The sequence below is a fragment of the Pecten maximus genome, chromosome 11 (genome assembly GCF_902652985.1).
Source record: "Pecten maximus chromosome 11, xPecMax1.1, whole genome shotgun sequence".
Classification (NCBI taxonomy): Eukaryota; Metazoa; Mollusca; class Bivalvia; order Pectinida; family Pectinidae; genus Pecten; species Pecten maximus.
The window spans coordinates 38,858,928-38,878,282 of record NC_047025.1 but is presented as its reverse complement, the minus strand read 5'-3'; the positions used below and the strand labels follow the sequence as shown (position 1 = coordinate 38,878,282).

At 36.5% G+C, this 19,355-nt stretch overlaps 1 protein-coding gene across 19 annotated transcripts in view; it reads left to right on the top strand.

Annotated features, from left to right (window-relative positions):
- The window catches only part of LOC117338177 (early endosome antigen 1-like), a 103,236-nt gene extending 95,818 nt beyond the window's left edge, over positions 1-7,418 (top strand). For 14 of the 19 annotated variants that reach the window (XM_033899410.1, XM_033899420.1, XM_033899425.1 and 11 more), the window contains 3 exons: positions 717-758; positions 2,610-2,699; positions 5,764-7,418. In XM_033899410.1, the coding sequence (XP_033755301.1) occupies positions 717-758; positions 2,610-2,699; positions 5,764-5,859 (228 nt within the window). In that variant the 3' untranslated portion in view covers positions 5,860-7,418. Of the gene's footprint in view, positions 1-716; positions 759-2,609; positions 2,700-3,221; positions 3,243-5,763 lie in introns of all 19 variants that reach the window. The other 5 variants (XM_033899414.1, XM_033899413.1, XM_033899419.1 and 2 more) reach the window with 5 other exon arrangements.
- Positions 7,419-19,355: the final 11,937 nt, after the last annotated feature.

Below are 19,355 nucleotides of genomic sequence, written 5' to 3'. Positions count from 1 at the left end.
GTGTTAGTACGGTGTGTTACTACAGTGTGGTAGTACGGTGTGTTAGTACGGTGTGGTAGTACGGTGTGGAAGTACGGTGTGTTAGTAGGGTGTGTTAGTACGGTGTGGTAGTACGGTGTGGAAGTACAGTGTGGAAGTACAGTGTGTTAGTACAGTGTGGTAGTACAGTGTGTTAGTACAGTGTGGTAGTACAGTGTGTTAGTACAGTGTGTTAGTACGGTGTGTTAGTACAGTGTGGTAGTACGGTGTGTTAGTACGGTGTGGTAGTACAGTGTGGTAGTACAGTGTGTTAGTACAGTGTGGTAGTACAGTGTGTTAGTACAGTGTGTTAGTACAGTGTGGTAGTACAGTGTGTTAGTACGGTGTGGTAGTACGGTGTGGTAGTACGGTGTGTTAGTACGGTGTGGTAGTACGGTGTGGTAGTACGGTATGGTAGTACGGTGTGGAAGTACAGTGTGGTAGTACGATGTGTTAGTACGGTGTGGAAGTACGGTGTGTTAGTAGGGTGTGTTAGTACGATGTGTTAGTACAGTGTGGTAGTACGGTGTGGAAGTAGGGTGTGGTAGTACGGTGTGGAAGTACAGTGTGGAAGTACAGTGTGTTAGTACGGTGTGGAAGTACAGTGTGTTAGTACGGTGTGTTAGTATGGTGTGTTAGTACAGTGTGGTAGTACAGTGTGGTAGTCCTAGTGCTTCAGTCTCTCACACTCATTACAGGACAATGTAGACATCAAGGATTTCCATATGGATAAGGAGCAGGTAACTCTAGTTCTAGAACTGTATTAACCTTGGAAATGTAGCAGAGACATCTTATATAATTACTAACCATACCTGAAAATCTCAACAATTTATGTCAGGAATATAAATCATTGTCCAACAACTTATTGTTAAGATTGGGATCAGTACAACAAGATATTTTCATTTGTTTATTCTTTGTATTAAAAAATAGTTGTATAATTATAGTATTTATTTGCCCACTACTATGAAAAAAAATGTTGGTTTGCATTTCTTTTTTGAAGAAGGATGAAATAAAAAGAAAATGGATGCATTGTATGAATAATTGTGGCTAATGAACTAAATGTATTGTCTTCATAGCTTGTTTAAAAAACATTATAGAATTGTCTTAGAAATTTGTCAATATACAGATATGTTAAACAGTACAAACCAAACACATATATCAATTTTAATTGAGTAGTGTAGAAATCTATAGAGATATCTTATTAATCGAGTAGTATAGAAATCTGTAGAGATATCTTACTGTAAGTAGACATTGTAGGTATGACACTATCATATTATTAATTAGTATAGATAGATCACACATTATACCCATTCTGATACAGCAATAATACAGGATACCGGCCATTAAATGTCTGTTAGTCCTTATACCTGTCATAATGTCGTTCATTTCCTGCTCAAATTGTAAAACTTTCTTTTTCCTGTCTATGATTTCCATATTTCCTTTAAAAAATACCAGATGTCAGCATGTGTTTGCTACCTAGTATGTATTGAATCAGTCATTGCAGGTGTTTATGGATCTTAATCTCATATGTTTTAAAATTCTAATTGTGTTTTTACATGTGTTTTGTCCTGTAGGATTACATGTGTTTTGTCCTGTAGGATTACATGTGTTTTGTCCTATAGGATTACATGTGGTTTGTCCTATAGGATTACATGTGTTTTGTCCTACAGGATTACATGTGTTTTGTCCTATAGGATTACATGTGTTTTGTCCTATAGGATTACATGTGTTTTGTCCTACAGAATAACATGTGTTTTGTCCTACAGGATTACATGTTTTTTTTGTTTTGTCCTACAGGATTACATGTGTTTTGTCCTACAGGATTACATGTGTTTTGTCCTATAGGATAACATGTGTTTTGTCCTGTAGGATTACTTGTGTTTTGTTCTGTAGGATTACATGTGTTTTGTCCTACAGGATTACATGTGTTTTGTCCTATATAGAATTACATGTGTTTTGTCCAATAGGATTACATGTGTTTTGTCCTACAGGATAACATGTGTTTTGTCCTATAGGATTACATGTGTTTTCTCCAATAGGATTACATGTGTTTTGTCCTACAGGATAACATGTGTTTTGTCCTATAGGATTACTTGTGTTTTATCTTATAGGACTACAATGTTCCCTGCCCTCGTCTGATTTCCTCACATGTTCCTGCTAAAGTTGTCAGTATAACTTCTTGTATGTTATGTCTTACAGCAGTTGTCTGCCCTTGATCATGTTGCTTGCAAAAACAAATGTCACATATTTTATTGTGACTCATTATCCCTTGTCAATATGGTTCTTACAGATTTTTATCAGTGATGTTCACATGTCCTATAAGAAACCATTCTTATCTTCCCAGCCTGCTCATCTACTTGTATGTTTCACATGTAAGGTTAAGGTCGCCTGTTGTGGACTCTATACTTCAGACTCATTCTTCCCCAGATCATCATCAGGACAGATATAAAGATTTTTAAAATTGGGTTAATGCTGATCTGATAAAGTACTTACTACAGAACTCCACCAAGTGTGATCAACACAAACGTTCCCTCTCCTGTGTGAGTAATCTGAAGTAAACAAAATTTATATTGTTTTGAAATGTTTTACAGCGAAAGTCCTATGGTAAGGGACTGGATGATGCGGGGATCTCTAACCCACAAGATCTGGATAAGAATTACTGGATACAGCGAGTCGGAGAGGTACACTTCTTTCCTTTATTCTGTAGATTTCGACCATCTTTGATGATTTGTCCAGCCACTTGGTAACAGACCCTGTTACGTTTGTAACCATGTGAATTCCTGCCGTATAATTCATCAAAACACCAATTCCTGGACACATGTTCCTAGTCTCCCAAGATACATTAACGGACCCCATGTATATTAGTGTAGTGTATTGTGCCAATAGAAGTAGGCTCTTATATGTAGGTTATAACATATATATCAATAGACCATTTATTTAAAGTTAGTTATATATCTAGCATATTTATCCTGCTGGGCTAACACATAAATTTAGACAACATTTGCATTCACCAAACTGCAATAGACCTAGACGGGCCTATTAACAGGTCTATAACTATGATAAATAGACTGTTTCAGGTGATTACATATAGCCTATGTGTTTCAGGATGCCCTTCGTGTTGTGTGTATCCCGTGTGATTATGTAAATTTTGTAGGTTTACACTAGTATACACTGATTTTGTCTTTATTTTTTTATTGCCACAGCAGTACCCTGCCACATACTAGGTTGGTTTTCTCCCAGTAGTCTAGTGTGGAATGCATTAGAAGTTTTCCATAATGCAGATAGTTGCTTGTCTTCTAAATGAATTCCTGACATTTGTTTGCTGTGAATTGTTTTTGTTTAATTTATTTTAATTTTATTTTTTTGACAAAGAGTTTTGTTTCAAGCATTATTAAGATCTAAAGTGTATGAGTAATATTTTGAGTTGTGAAATATTGTTTAACATGTGCCTTATAATTAACAGTATGTGTTGATAATTTGAAGCTTAATAGTTTTATAATGATAGATAACATCGTATTTAAAACACTGTTTGTGTATAAGAAGTAAAGAAGCATGATTCAACTAGCAATAGTACGCTTACTATAGCTGTTTACTTCACAACTGTGTTGGTGTCGGTATTTGGGGATAATACACAAAATTCCCAGTATGCTTTTCGTAGTTAGATTTCAGGTTGTTGACAAGATGTTAAGATTGTTTTATGTTAAAATTACCACGCAATGTTGAAATCTGGAATTGAATCTGTATATCAGGGTAGATAACTCAGGGATTGAATCTGTATATCAGGGGAGATCACTCAAGGATTGAATATGTATATCAGGGGAGATAGCTCTAAGGATTGAGTCTGTATATCAGGGGAGATAACTCAAGGATTGAATCTGTATATCAGGGGAGATAACTCAAGGATTGAATCTGTATGTCAGGGGAGATAACTGGATGATTGAATATATGTCAGGGGAGATAACTCAAGGATTGAATCTGTATGTCAGGGGAGATAACTCAAGGATTAAATCTGTATATCAGGGGAGATAACTCAAGGATTAAATCTGTATATCAGGGGAGATAACTCAAGGATTGAATCTGTATGTCAGAGGAGATAACTCAAGGATTGAATCTGTATATCAGGGGAGATAACTCAAGGATTGAATCTGTATGTCAGGGGAGATAAATCAAGGATTGAATCTGTATATCAGGGGAGATAACTCAAGGATTGAATCTGTATGTCAGGGGAGATAACTCAAGGATTGAATCTGTATGTCAGGGGAGATAAATCAAGGATTGAATCTGTATATCAGGGGAGATAACTCAAGGATTGAATCTGTATGTCAGGGGAGATAACTCAAGGATTAAATCTGTATGTCAGGGGAGATAACTCAAGGATTGAATCTGTATGTCAGAGGAGATAACTCAAGGATTGAATCTGTATGTCAGGGGAGATAACTCAAGGATTGAATCTGTATGTCAGGGAGATAACTCGAGGATTGAATATATATGTCAGGGTAGATATATATGATTTAGTCTGTATGTCAGGGTAGACAATGTTAGGATCAAACCTCTATATAACATTAGATAGTAGATAGATAACTTTAGGATGAAATCTGTATGTCAGGGTAGATATACATATGTATATGATCAATCTCTCTCGGGGTAGATATATATGATTAATCTCTCTCAAGGTAGATATATATGATTAATCTCTCTCAGGGTAGATATATATGATTAATCTCTCTCAAGGTAGATATATATGATTAATCTCTCTCAGGGTAGATATATATGATCAATCTCTCTCGGGGTAGATATATATGATTAATCTCTCTCAGGGTAGATATATATGATAAGTCTCTCTCAAGGTAGATATATATGATTAATCTCTCAAGGTAGATATATATGATTAATCTCTCTCAGGGTAGATATATATTATTAATCTCTCTCAAGGTAGATATATTTATGATTAATCTCTCTCAAGGTAGATATATATGATTAATCTCTCTCAAGGTAGATATATATGATTAATCTCTCTCAAGGTAGATATATATGATTAATCTCTCTCAGGGTAGATATATATGATTAATCTCTCTCAGGGTAGATATATATGATTAATCTCTCTCAAGGTAGATATATATGATTTAATCTGTGTATCAGGGAAGATATCATTAGGATGAAATCTCTATGTCAGGGTAGACAATGTTAGGATTAAACCTCTATATAACAGTAGATAGATAACTTTAGGATGAAATATGTTTGTAAGGGGAGATAACTCTATGATTACTCTGTAGGTCAAAGTAGATAACTCTGACTAGTATTTAATCTGTATGTCAGGGTAGACAATGTTGGGATTAAATCTCTACATAACAGTAGGTAGATAACTAGAAATTAATCTGCATGTTTGAGTTATTAAGTCAGATTTATATGAGTATGCACCAATACCTTAATGTTAGGTAAAAGGTACATCCAGGTCACAATGTATAATTACTATTGTGTAGATTTCTACTTTGAAAACTTGAAATCAGTTACTTAGAAGGTTCCTGCCAAACAGGATACATTAACTACAATTACAGCAGTTCAAAATAATATCAATCAAACAAACTGAATGAAATTTTTTTTTTTAAGTTAATAAAAGTCTGACAGTCAACACTTTATAAATCCACCTCACCAAAATGTCTGGAGAGTAACTATATAACTAATTCTGTGTTGACCTTTGTTAATGACCCCTGACCTCTGACCTCATGTTTATGTTTATTTTCACAGCTTTCCATACAGCTACAGCAAAGCAGTGAATACTGGTCAGATAAGGTTCGTGAACTATCGGCCCATGGAGGCAAGGCACGCACCATTCCAACATAAGTCAACTACCATGTCCACAGGCAGTGTCGAGGATATTGTGGGGATGACAGTGTTATTGGATACTCACAGACACAGAATCTCCTAGAAATGCTGTGAGCTCTCTAGGCTATCAAAGATTGTAGACCAAAAGTCAACATTCTGCCAGAAATCAGAAGTTATAAGACTAACAAATACTGAGATTTTATTTATGACAAAAGATCTGCCAATGTCCGTCCATTGTAGTGTGGTCTAGTGAATGTGGGTTTAAGTTTACAGTCTACCTTACCTCTATTTGTAGTAAGTACGGGACCACTTATTTATTGTACAACTCACTGTAGTCTGATTACCAAGCCAAAGTGTGATAGGTTTGGTATATTTGTTACATGTATTGATAAACGTATGCCCATTTAGTATGAAAGGTAATATACTATTCAAAAGAAATTATTTAAAAATGAACTTAATCATGTCCTAAACTTTGCACAGACAAATTAATGTGAAATCAACCATTGGTGGTAATTGTAAATGAGAAATTGTTAATTTGCCATGTAATTGTGATAGACACGTAGAGGTATAGATGAGGACTAACATAGTTCACACCGCCAGTAGTTCGTGTAGGCAGCCGTCACAGGTAATATCCCCGTGATAGCATATCGTGCTAGAGTCTATATTTATATTTCTGTTCTTAGATTTTTGAAATAGCACAAACTGATTATCTGTGAGATATATTTATAATCTTATTCATTTTAATGGTTTCAGTAATTTATGATGTTATTGTTTAATTTGAGGGTTTCCCTTTGTATTGTTTTGATGTCGTCACTTCTGATTGTCTCTAGCCTATGTAGTTGTGTAAAGGTGCATCGGGCACAAACTAGCGTCCATCATTCATTGATCTGTGATAACACCGAGTATTGTACTTTTTTTGAGTTTTAATCACTTTGTATTACGATATTACTGTTGATAGCATTTATTTTATAACCAATGAAAACTTAGATCTCAAGGTCACACATTTTATCATCTCATGTTGACTTGTTGATCAAGGTCACATCTTATTGACCTAATTCAAGTCACATTGAGCAAGGTCATGTTGTGTTGACCAAGGTTAAGTCATGTTGACCCATTGACCAAAGTTGCATTACATTGACCATTGCACATGATGTTGACCAATGTTATTTGATTTATATTTATTACAACAGGGATAAATTGATTTCAATCCCTGTATCATCACTAGATCTGCGTACTATTGATCGTAGATTCAAGCTTGTACCATAGTTACTAGTAAGTGTGTGCTTTGTAATCAATTAAAAACATCGAAACGTTCAGATCAAGTGTGATTCTGTGAAGTAAAAAACTACTCTTTCAACTTGTCATTGACACAACAAACATACATTGATGATGTGGAGGGGGGTGTTTAATGGGAAATCCATTCTCCAGCAGCTGTAACTGTGATCTGACAACGCATGAGAGGTTGATGGATGCCTATTTATAGAAGATTTGTGATTGCCTGTCTCATAATAAAATTTATATATATATACATTTTTGTCATTTTACAATAAAATCCAGTCAGAACTGGTCGTACAGATTTTGAATGGTTGTTTTTGTCTTTTCAAACATCAAAAATATTGGTATGAACTAGCTTATCATGTGTCCTGTCAGAGTATTGGTATAAACTTCACAGTCAAGCTTATCTAGAGTCCTGTCAGATTTTAACAGATTCAGATTTTATTCAACACTCAGACACATAAGATATGTGTAACATGAGGAGGCATACAAATACATTTGACAGAATGGACAGTTAACTTTGGTAATAACAGTTACATGTACATGTGTGTATATAATAACACCAGCCACACACACACACACAATGCATACGTTCAAAAACATGATATTCTCATACATGAGCGTGTAATTATACAATTTAGACACGCGCTCGCACACGCACCTATATATAACTCATTCTTATAAATATACACTATGTTTATAAATGTATACATATAAACAGCTTAATATTTAAACCAGAATAGATGAACATTTGCACAAGAATTAATTACAAAAGAGGAGACATTTTGGTTACGAAAATAGATAAACCTATCAGAACTTGTTGGTTGCATATTGATAAAAAACCCTTTAACTTATCGATATTTGGGTTTGTATAATAATAGCGAGGTATATATTTGTTTCTTAGGGAAGATAAAGCAGTATTGTTGCATACAAACAAGTAATGAAATTCGTCGCCAATACTTTCCGCGCATAAATTACATAAACGATTCTCTCTAGAGATATTATACCATCTACCCGTTTCTATTGGGAATTTAACATTCGATGTGCGCAGTTTTGTTACATGTATTTGTATTCTGGCATGTTCTGGCAGATTTAGTAAATATTTTTCTATACAAAATTCTGTTTTGAAAACAGAGTAGAATTGTCCACGAGATGAGTTAGCACAGTCGGAAAACCATCTTTGTATAAACTGATCAATCAAACGTTGTTTCAAAACATCTTTGTAGAAATTATCAGGCATCTGTATTTTATTATCAAATATAAAAGAAAATCCAGTTTCGTTAAAAATATTTTGTAAACATTTAATCCATTTAAAGGAAAAACTAGCGTCATTTTGCAATTGTAGGGCTAATTGTAATAGAATGCTACTTAATTTATTATCATTGCTTAACAGTCTATTCCAAAAACATACCAATCTTAATTTAACATTTATTTCTAACGGCACACGACCTAGCTTACCATAAATCATAAAATTTGGGGTAGTAGACCTCACTTTCAGAATCCTTTTGCAAAACTTAAGGTGAAACTGCTCGGTCATTTTCAAATTTTCGAATCCCCATACCTCTGACCCATACAATAGGATCGGCTCTACTAAGGAATCAAAAAGTTTTAGTTGTATATCTATCGGAAGGGAAAGATTCCTGATTTTTTTATATATAGAAAATATTGACTTTTGTGCCTGATCGAACAGTCTACGTCTCGCGTTGACAAAATTGCCATTGTAATTAAACGTAATTCCTAAGTAAGTGAAATTATCTACATTTTCTAAAGTTTCATTTTGCAATAAAAATACATGATGTTGTTTGCTTTTTTTCTTACAAAATACCATAACTTTTGTTTTATTTATATTAATTTTAAGCTTCCAAGTTTCACAATAAATCTGAAATACATTTAACGCACTTTGCAAACCTTCTGGACTTTCTGAGAATAACACAGTATCATCAGCATATAAAAGCACAAAAATTTCAACAAAAATATGTAGTTCATTAAAAAGCTTATCCCGTAAAGTTTCAAGTGGATGACTACCTAAAGAGGCAAAATAACTTTCAATGTCATTAAGAAATACAGAAAAAAGAAAGGGAGATAAATTTTCCCCTTGTCTGACTTCAATTAGGCAGGGGAAGAAATCAGACGTTTTGGAATTGAATTGAACACATGATTTAATATTATTATACATGTTAAAAATAACTTTGAAACATTTACCACTTACATTACTGTTATGTAATTTTTGCCAAAGGCCTGCTCTCCATACAGTATCAAAAGCCTTTTTAAAGTCTATAAAGGTACAGTATAATTTTTTTCCGCTTGAAAGATATATAGATATGAGAATGTGCATAACGAAAACGTTGTCTATAGTTGAGTAGCCTTTCCTAAAGCCTGCCTGATTTCGAGATATTAAATTAATTTGTTTTTCATATTCATTAAGGCGAGTATTTATTATTGAAGTAAATAATTTGCCAAGACAACTTATCAATGTGATAGCTCTATAGTTATCTGGGTCTTCCGGACTACCTTTATGTTTAGCCCACCATCATCAGATGGTGGGCTATTCAAATCGCCCTGCGTCCGTGGTCCGTCGTCCGTCCGTCGTCCGTCCGTCCCTCCGTCCGTAAACAATTCTTGTTATCGCTATTTCTGAGAAAGTACTGATGGGATCTTTTTCAAATTTCATATGTAGGTTCCCCTTGGTGCCTAGTTGTGCATATTGCATTTTGGGACCGATCGGAAAACAACATGGCCGACAGGCAGCCATCTTGGATTTTGACAATTGAAGTTTGTTATCTCTATTTCTGAGAAAGTATTTAAGAGATCTTTCTCAAATTTCATATGTAGGTTCCCCTTGGTGCCTAGTTATGCATATTGCATTTTGGGACCGATCTGAAAACAACATGGCCGACAGGCAGCCATCTTGGATTTTGACAATTGGAGTTTGTTATCGCTATTTCTGAGGAAGTACTGAAGGGATCTTTCTCAAATTTCATATGTAGGTTCCCTTTGGTGCCTAGTTATGCATATTGCATTTTGGGACCAATCGGAAAACAACATGGCCGACAGGCAGCCATCTTGGATTTTGACAATTTGAGTTTGTTATCGCTATTTCTGAGGAAGCACTGAAGGGATCTTTCTCAAATTTCATATATAGGTTCCCTTTGGTGCCTAGTTATGCATATTGCATTTTGGGACCAATCGGAAAACAAAATGGCCGACAGGCAGCCATCTTGGATTTTGACAATTGAAGTTTGTTATCGCTATTTCTGTGAAAGTACTGAAGGGATCTTTCTCAAATTTCATATGCAGGTTCCTCTTTGTTCCTGGTTATGCATATTGCATTTTGAGACTAATTAGAAAACAACATGGCCGACAGGCAGACATCTTGGATTCTGACAATTAAAGTTTGTTATCGCTATTTCTGTGAAAGTAATGAAGGGATCTTTCTGAAATTTCATATGCAGGTTCCCCTTGGTGCCTTCTTATGCATATTGCATTTTGAGACCAATCGGAAAACAACATGGCCGACAGGCAGCCATCTTGGATTTTGACAATTGAAATTTGTTATCGCTTTTTCTGTGTAAGAACTGAAGGGATCTTTCTCAAATTTCATATGGAGGTTCCCCTTGGAGCCTTCTTATGCATATTGCATTTTGAGACCAATCGGAAAACAAAATTGCTGACAGGCAGCCATCTTGGATTTTGACAATTAAAATTTGTTATCGCTATTTCTCAGAAAGTAATGAAGGGATCTTTCTGGAATTACATATGCAGGTTCCCCTCAGTGCCTCGTTATGCATATTGCATTTTGAGACTAATCAGAAAACAACATGGCTGACAGGCAGCCATCTTGGATTTTGACAATTGAAGTTTGTTATCGCTATTTCTGTGAAAGTACTGAAGGGATCTTTTTCAAATTTCATATGTAGGTTCCCCTCAGTGCCTAGTTTTGCATACTGGGACCAATACGAAAACAACATGGCCGACAGACAGCCATAATAGCTAAATCTTAAATTCTATATATAGGTTCCCCTTGTTTGAATAGTACAAGAGGGCTGTTTCTGAATTTACACAGATAAGTATGACTTAGAGGAAGGGAAAAGTAGGGAAAAGATCAATCTGACATGGAACCTATAAAGATCATTCAATGGTGGGCGCCAAGATCCCTCTGGGATCTCTTGTTGTATATCGGTTTGATGATACCGACACTCCAACTATCCGGAATAATCCCCGTGTCTAAAATTATATTGAATAATTTACAGTAAACAGGGAGCATCTCCGGTGGGGAGTTTTTCAAATATTCATTCAAAATACGATCTGGGCCGGACGCTTTGTTATTTTTTAGTAATCGAATAGCTTTCTGTATTTCTAGCTCGTTTATTGGTCGGTTCAGTGTATTATTGACGTCATTATCGTTATCATCAAGGTTATCAAATTCATTTACAACATTATCATTTTCTTCTTCAGATGTGTTAAGTTTTTAGCCCACCATCATCAGATGGTGGGCTATTCAAATCGCCCTGCGTCCGTGGTCCGTCGTCCGTCCGTCCCTCCGTCCGTCCGTCCGTCCCTCCGTCCGTAAACAATTCTTGTTATCGCTATTTCTCAGAAAGTACTGAAGGGATCTTTCTCAAATTTCATATGTAGGTTCCCCTTGGTGCCTAGTTATGCATATTGCGTTTTGAGACCAATCGGAAAACAACATGGCCGACAGGCAGCCATCTTGGATTTTGACAATTGAAGTTTGTTATCGCTATTTCTGAGAAAGTACTTAAGGGATCTTTCTCAAATTTCATATGAAGGTTCCCCTTGGTGCCTAGTTATGCATATTGCGTTTTGAGACCAATCGGAAAACAACATGGCCGACAGGCAGCCATCTTGGATTTTGACAATTGAAGTTTGTTATCACTATTTCTGAGAAAGCACTGAAGGGATCTTTCTCAAATTTCATATGAAGGTTCCCCTTGGTGCCTAGTTATGCATATTGCGTTTTGAGACCAATCCGAAAACAACATGGCCGACAGGCAGCCATCTTGGATTTTGACAATTGAAGTTTGTTATCGCTATTTCTGAGAAAGTACTTAAGGGATCTTTCTCAAATTTCATATGTAGGTTCCCCTTGGTGCCTAGTTATGCATATTGCGATTTGAGACCAATCGGAAAACAACATGGCCGACAGGCAGCCATCTTGGATTTTGACAATTGAAGATTGTTATCGCTATTTCTGAGAAAGTACTGAAGGGATCTTTCTCAAATTTCATATGAAGGTTCCCCTTGGTGCCTAGCTATGCATATTGCGTTTTGAGACCAATCCGAAAACAACATGGCCGACAGGCAGCCATCTTGGATTTTGACAATTGAAGTTTATCACTATTTCTGAGAAAGTACTTAAGGGATCTTTCTCAAATTTCATATGTAGGTTCCCCTTGGTGCCTAGTTATGCATATTGCGATTTGAGACCAATCGGAAAACAACATGGCCGACAGGCAGCCATCATGGATTTTGACAATTGAAGTTTGTTATCACTATTTCTGAGAATGTACTGAAGGGATCTTTCTGAAATTTCATATGTAGGTTTCCCTTGGTGCCTAGTTATGCATATTGCGTTTTGAGACCAATCTGAAAACAACATGGCCGACAGGCAGCCATCTTGGATTTTGACAATTGAAGTTTGTTATCTCTATTTCTCAAAGTACTGAATGGATCTTTCTCAAATTTCATAAGTAGGTTCCCCTTGGTCCCTTGTATTGCATTTTTGGACCAGTCTGTCCTGAAAACAACCTGGCAAACAAACAGCCATTATCGTTAAATCTCAAATTTCTTATATAGCAAGGATTCCCTTGTTTGAAAAGTACTGGAGGGATGTCTCAATTTACACAGATTAGTAAAATGAAGGGAAAAATAGAGAAAAGATCAATCTGACATGGAACCTATGAAGATCATTCAATGGTGGGCGCCAAGATCCCTCTGGGATCTCTTGTTTAAAATAATCATATAAAACGTCTATAGGTATGTTCGTTTCTGTTTTCTTGTTTTGTGAAAAATTGTTCAGCGTTTTCCAGAACTCTGGGTTCCGTTTCGAGTTCTCCCTTAATTCTTTTACGCATTTCGCTTGATATTTTTTGTAGTTCTTTCTTAGTTCTTTTCTATATTCTCTCCCTTTTATATTCATCGTGAGCTTAGTTTCTGTTGATTTGTTAAATTTGTACCTTATTTTATATTAATTAAAGGCGTTTCTGGCAAGTTTACAATCTTTGTTAAACCAAGGTTTATTTATATTTTTATTCTTTGTTTTAGAGTATTGGTATAAACTTCACAGTCAAGCTTATCTAGTGTCCTGTCAGAGTGTTGGTATAAACTTCACAGTCAAGCTTATCTAGTGTCCTGTCAGAGTATTGGTATAAACTTCACAGTCAAGCTTATCTAGTGTCCTGTCAGAGTATTGGTATAAACTTCACAGTCTAGCTAGTCAAGTGTCCTGTCAGAGTATTGGTATAAACTTCACAGTCAAGCTTATCTAGTGTCCTGTCAGAGTATTGGTATAAACTTACAGTCTAGCTAATCAAGTGTCCTGTCAGAGTATTGGTATAAACTTCACAGTCTAGCTAGTCAAGTGTCCTGTCAGAGTATTGGTATAAACTTCACAGTCTAGCTAATCAAGTGTCCTGTCAGAGTATTGGTATAAACTTCACAGTCTAGCTAGTCAAGTGTCCTGTCAGAGTATTCGTATAAACTTCACAGTCTAGCTTATCTAGTGTCCTGTCAGAGTATTGGTATAAACATCACAGTCTAGCTAGTCAAGTGTCCTGTCAGAGTATTGGTATAAACTTCACAGTCTAGCTTATCTAGTGTCCTGTCAGAGTATTGGTATAAACTTCACAGTCTAGCTTATCTAGTGTTCTGTCAGAGTATTGGTGTAAACTTAGAGTCTAGCTAGTCAAGTGTCCTGTCAGAGTATTGGTATAAACTTCACAGTCAAGCTAGTCAAGTGTCCTGTCAGAGTATTGGTATAAACTTCACAGTCAAGCTTATCTAGTGTCCTGTCAGAGTATTGGTATAAACTTCACAGTCTAGCTAGTCAAGTGTCCTGTCAGAGTATTAGTATAAACTTCACAGTCAAGCTAGTCAAGTGTCCTGTCAGAGTATTGGTATAAACTTCACAGTCAAGCTTATCTAGTGTCCTGTCAGAGTATTGGTGTAAACTTCACAGTCTAGCTTATCTAGTGTCCTGTCAGAGTATTGGTATAAACTTCACAGTCTAGCTAGTCAAGTGTCCTGTCAGAGTATTGGTGTAAACTTCACAGTCTAGCTTATCTAGTGTCCTGTCGGAGTATTGGTATAAACTTCACAGTCTAGCTTATCAAGTGTCCTGTCAGAGTATTGGTATAAACTCCACAGTCAAGCTTATCAAGTGTCCTGTCAGAGTATTGGTATAAACTTCACAGTCTAGCTTATCTAGTGTCCTGTCGGAGTATTGGTATAAACTTCACAGTCAAGCTTATCTAGTGTCCTGTCGGAGTATTGGTATAAACTTCACAGTCTAGCTTATCAAGTGTCCTGTCAGAGTATTGGTATAAACTCCACAGTCAAGCTTATCAAGTGTCCTGTCAGAGTATTGGTATAAACTTCACAGTCTAGCTTATCTAGTGTCCTGTCGGAGTATTGGTATAAACTTCACAGTCTAGCTTATCTAGTGTCCTGTCAGAGTATTGGTATAAACTTCACAGTCTAGCTAGTCAAGTGTCCTGTCAGAGTATTGGTGTAAACTTCACAGTCAAGCTTATCTAGTGTCCTGTCGGAGTATTGGTATACACTTCACAGTCTAGCTTATCTAGTGTCCTGTCAGAGTATTGGTATAAACTTCACAGTCTAGCTAGTCAAGTGTCCTGTCAGAGTATTGGTGTAAACTTCACAGTCAAGCTTATCTAGTGTCCTGTCGGAGTATTGGTATACACTTCACAGTCTAGCTTATCAAGTGTCCTGTCAGAGTATTGGTATAAACTTCACAGTCAAGCTTATCTAGTGTCCTGTCGGAGTATTGGTATAAACTTCACAGTCAAGCTTATCTAGTGTCCTGTCGGAGTATTGGTATAAACTTCACAGTCTAGCTTATCTAGTGTCCTGTCGGAGTATTGGTATAAACTTCACAGTCAAGCTTATCTAGTGTCCTGTCAGAGTATTGGTATAAACTTCACAGTCTAGCTTATCTAGTGTCCTGTCAGAGTATTGGTATAAACTTCACAGTCAAGCTAGTCAAGTGTCCTGTCAGAGTATTGGTATAAACTTCACAGTCAAGCTTATCTAGTGTCCTGTCAGAGTATTGGTATAAACTTCACAGTCTAGCTTATCTAGTGTCCTGTCAGAGTATTGGTATAAACTTCACAGTCTAGCTAGTCAAGTGTCTTGTCAAGAGTGGTAGATGATGAAGATCCGTTGAGGTTTTTCAAATAGATCACTTATTTACACATTCCATGTTACATAGAACAGATATATGATATTTAAACACCTTAATATCAACTTTCCCTGCAGTGTGATAAGATGAATGGTTATTAATTTTGTTAAATATATAAATATAAACGTAAACTACATCTTCTTACTTCCAAAGTTACAGTTATCAGATGCAGTAAACTCCCCACACAAAAACAACAGAAATATTACAGTCTAATGAAACTAATTCTAATTGAAGGATAACTTAATAATAATAACACATTGCCTTTATGTGAATTTTACAATGTCTCTTTTTAAATCTACTGATAAGATCTTAAATATGTTCGACCAAAGCAAAAACGGGCTAAGATAGGGGCACAGTTTGTTAAGATGTATATTCAGTAATCTGTTGGAAGTTCTCAGATTTCATTATCTCTGTTTTTCCTCTGGGTCCTTACATATATATGTAATGGGTATGTTGCAAATAGTCCTTGAATTTCAGCACAGCACATGTCTGGCAAAGTTTAGTAATTTGATGCCATGAAAGTCTTGGAATTCGGCATACCGTAATAAGATATTTTACTGGGGATAAGGCCAGGGGTCTAATGGCTGAAAATAGGCAAAAGTTTGAGGGTATTGCAGATGACGAGTAAAATTTTAAATTACAAGAAAATATACTTGTTCATTCACCGAATAATTTGTGAAGAAAAATAAATTATGGACCATTTTCTTATTTTACATAAGCAGACATGGGTACTTAGAACTAAGAAATATTTCCTAGAGTATATACATACAGTATAATAGACTGGCCACCAGACTGAGTTGTTTTGTTAAGAATTACCAAGCTAAATCCTAATACTACATTATCTGCCCCTAGTTTGAAACCTAGAATCAGACATATCCTAGGGATAAAAATCATAGAGCTCAATTTTATTTATAATTTTTGTACTGTCTACTGTGATGACTGTAGACAGTGTCGGATACAGGATTTTCAGTTTGGGGGGGGGGGGTCCGGGGGTACTCCCCCTGAGAAAAATGTTAGCAGGTAAATGCAAAATCCTGCATTCTAGTGTATTTCACGATAGATTCATACAATTTTAGGGGGGGGGGGGGGGGGGTGTGTGCCCCCATTAAATCCGCCAGTGGTAGACTAGACACTCCGTTCATGGATAATACTGATACAGCCCGCGTCATGTATAGGCTATCACTTGCTCAAACTTAATGCTTTTGAAAAGTCCTCAAATTCATGTTTTTGGTATTGAAATAAACCAAAATAGACAATAGGTTTTTTCTAATGAAAAAAAAATAACTGAAACAATATATCAAAGTTTCCTAACAAAAATGGTAGCTATTTATTTTAGGGTCCCCACCGCTGGTGTCCTATAGTAATTGGTTGTCTTTCGTACTCGCTCAGATATACTTGTGGGGTGAATTAACGACTCATTCCGTGCAAATATCTTCGTCGCCTATAGGAGACGAAATTTAATGCAAGTAATCTTGTGTTTTCCCCATAATTCATCATTAAACCTCACTGCGCATGTTTTTTAGCGACGGAGTGAACGGAATTTAAATGTGATGTCCATAGCTCATTAAAACTTGTGAATGTTGCACCCCACAAGTTCACAGACAAAAGACTGTACCCCATATACCCCATAACTCAATATTGTCTGTACGTCCGTCTGTACGTCCGTCTGGTCGTCCGTCAGCACGTTCCTTTCTCAATATTAACTTAGAATCCAGGACAAAACTTGACACGATGGTTCACTGATGTGCAGATTTGCAATTGTGTTTTAAAAAAGTTCCTAAGGTCAATGTCACCGTTACTGAAAATAAAACTTAGTACATGTTAGTACATGGTATTTACTTCCTGGATGTACCATGATGATATACTGTGAAATGCAGATGTGTAATAGGGGTTCAAAAAATTCCTGATGTCAAGGACGCTTTAACTAAAGTAGGACTTGGGATATCTTGCACTTACAGAGGGCCAAGTTTTTAAAGTTCGCTTGGTAATGTCAAATATCACCAAACTTTAATCAATGCCCTAAACAGTCTTGGAAAAGTCTTTGAACTTAATTGCAGAAATTTCTGGAAAAGTCTTTGAACTTAATTGCAGAAATTTCTGGAAAAGTCTCTGAACTTCATGGCAGAAAGGTCTGGAAAAGTCTTTTAACTTCATGACATAAAGTCATGGAAAATTCTTTGAACATTATGGCAGAAATTTCTGGCAAAGTCTTGGAACTTCATGACAGAGAGTTCTGGAAAGGTCGTTAACTTAATGGCAGAAATTTCTGGGAAAATCTTCGAACTTAATGGCAGAAATTTCTGGGAAAGTCTTTGAACTTCATGACAGAAAGTCGTGGAAAAGTCTTTAAACTTGACGTTTCACCATTTACGAAACCTTACGTTATCCTGTCGATACTGCGCAGGCATTTAGCAATAGCTTCCAGGCCGTTTATAAGATTAATGCTGGGCCGGCGGAACTGAATAAGTCTGAGGATGTTTTCGAAACAGAAAGCTAGCCAACCCTTGACGAAATTGAGCGTGTTATCCGAAGTCTGAAAGTTAAAAAGGCACCCGAGATAGATTGTACAATGTATTCAAAATGAGAATACAATACGGTGAGCGAACATTGGTAGTGTGTCTTCAAAAACTCTTTGCCAAATGTCTCGAGTATGAGCACGTGCCTAAAGTATGGAAACGAGTCATAATAATTCCCATATTCAAAGGCGGTAACAAGTCTCGTGGCGATCCTGTAAGTTACAGACCAATAACCCTGTTATACTGTGCGTACAAACAGTGGCCAGCAATAGAATCCATGACAGTTTAAATCCTTCAGTTATACCGTTTCCAAACGACCAACAAAACGGATTCCGCAAGTCCCTTGGTTGTGCGACCGCCACTTTTTCTTTGCGAGAAATCATTTTTTACAACCGTGAGTTCGAAAATAAAGTGTGCATTGCCTTCATGGATATAAAAAGGGCCTATTGCGTAAACGCAATTTCTGCATCAGAGTTCATATTCTAAACAGCATTCGCGACTCGTACAACATGTCGAGCGCCGTGATGTGGCGTGGTATGACGTCACAATGGTCCCCTGCCGACTCCGGAGTAAGACAATGTGGTGATTTATTTACCTTTATCTATCAATTGTTTATTGACAACCTACTCGATTGCCTAGGAAAAAGCAAACATGGTGCCTATATTGATAAAGTAAACTCTGGAAATCCAACATTGCCAGATGATATTACCCTCGTCAGCACTTCTCCGCTTCGCTACAAAACCTGTTGAACATTTGCCAGGAATACAGCGTAAAGTGAAAGTTTGAGTTTAGTTATTCAAAGTGTAAAATATTGGTAATTGGTAACTTCATTCCAAGGAACCCGAATGAAGCATGGACTTTAGGCCCACATATCCTTGGTAGCTCCCATTCCAAACCCACCTGGATACACTCATTGCGTCCAAATTGACTAACACCGAACGGGTCATGAACGCATGTGAGAAAGTTAGAAGAACCATACATTCTATCGTCGGTAGAGTTCCTTCTTCATCCACAATAAGTCCAATCGTTAAAACAAGTCTTAATACAAGAAAGACGTCTTACCGTCTGTTCTTTATGGATGCGAACATTGGGTTCATCTTACTGTTAACGACATTACCAGGATTGCACGATTTCATCACTACACCGTTAAACTTATACTTGGTTTACCACGCCGTCGTACAAGGTCAGATATCGCCGAGTTCCTTCTTGGCCTTTTCAGAATCTCAGCAGAAATCGAACAGCGAAAACTGCTTGATTACAATGGGACAATCTTATTTGCCGAA